We start from the raw sequence: 1255 nt of genomic DNA, 5'->3' as shown, positions 1-1255 counted from the left end.
TCTCCGTGAGAAGCGACCAATAGACTGCGCGCTCTTCTGTATTCATGTTAGAATTTCAACAATGATTTGTGTATTAAAGGAGAAAGGAAAGACAACATGTAGGAGGAGCAATACTAGTCAGTATATATATGGCGTCGCTTGATCAGAAGTCACAGACTGCCAACATGAAACTCCTGGTTAGTTATACAAACTTCTTGTTGTCATGTTTTTACATATGAAGGTTTTCAGTATATTATTGAAGGGATATGATTTTTTTTTTAATCAATTTTTTCTCGAAGATCTTGGCACTGGCGGCTGCAGCATCTGCTGCCCCACAGGGGTACAACCTACCGACTCCTTCCGGTCCATCCTTTAACGCCGGGGGTTGTGGCGGTGGACAAGTACGACACGTGGACGGCAGCTGCGTCACACCTCAAGTGAACAGTCGTGTGTTCTTGTATGATGTGCCGCCAAATCAAGCTTCTTCCAGTCGGCCAGCGTACGTTCCAAAACCCAAACTTGAACGCAATATTGTTTTCGTCAGACTTCCTGATGGTGCTCAAGGACCAGAACCCATCGTCGTTCCTCCTCCAAGGCAACAACACGTCTTGTTCGTCCTTAACAAGCAGTCGGAACAAGGTCAACAAGTGATCGAGGTGCCAGCGCCACCACCAGCGGATCCCGAAGTGTTCTTCGTGAACTACGCAGAAGGAGAGAACCCAACTCTTCCTGGTGGAGTAGACCTCCAAACGGCGCTGAGTGCTGCTTCTCAAGGTGGTGGTCAAGTTGTGGGAGGTGGTGGCGGTGGAGGTTCTGGTGGCGGCATCGGAGGCGGATTTGGAGGTGGCATCGGAGGTGGTATTGGTGGCGGAATCGGTGGTGGTATTGGAGGCGGAATCGGTGGTGGTATTGGAGGCGGAATCGGTGGCGGTATTGGAGGCGGAATCGGAGGTGGTATTGGGGGCGGAATCGGAGGCGGTATCGGCGGCGGTATTGGAGGTGGAAGTGGCATCGGCGGTGGAAGCTATAGTCCTCCTGCGCCTTCCACACTTTATAGTGGACCATAAGGATACACTAAGTGTTTATTTATTGTTTTATGTTTCTATTATCTATAATTACAATAGTTTATATATTGTATGAAGACTTCTCATTACCCATATATCATCATTCAATCAAGAAACATATGAATGAATCAAACCAGAAGCAGAAACCAGATAAAGAAGACAGGCTATAAATGAAACGCATGTTAGTATCAGTAGCAGTATTCTTTTACACT

General features: G+C 47.3%; 1 protein-coding gene across 1 annotated transcript; it reads left to right on the top strand.

Moving 5' to 3' along the window:
• The first annotated feature begins 164 nt into the window (after positions 1-164).
• Positions 165-1046, top strand: LOC119587507 (ATP-dependent RNA helicase A-like). Its single transcript, XM_037936234.1, has 2 exons — positions 165-176; positions 279-1046. The coding sequence occupies exons 1-2, from the start codon at positions 165-167 to the stop codon at positions 1044-1046; spliced, it is 780 nt and encodes a 259-aa protein (XP_037792162.1).
• Positions 1047-1255: the final 209 nt, after the last annotated feature.

Source organism: Penaeus monodon, chromosome 22 (genome assembly GCF_015228065.2).
Source record: "Penaeus monodon isolate SGIC_2016 chromosome 22, NSTDA_Pmon_1, whole genome shotgun sequence".
In the NCBI taxonomy this organism is placed as follows: domain Eukaryota; kingdom Metazoa; phylum Arthropoda; class Malacostraca; order Decapoda; family Penaeidae; genus Penaeus; species Penaeus monodon.
The sequence above is the reverse complement of the archived record's forward strand: the minus strand, read 5'-3'. Positions and strand labels throughout refer to the sequence as shown.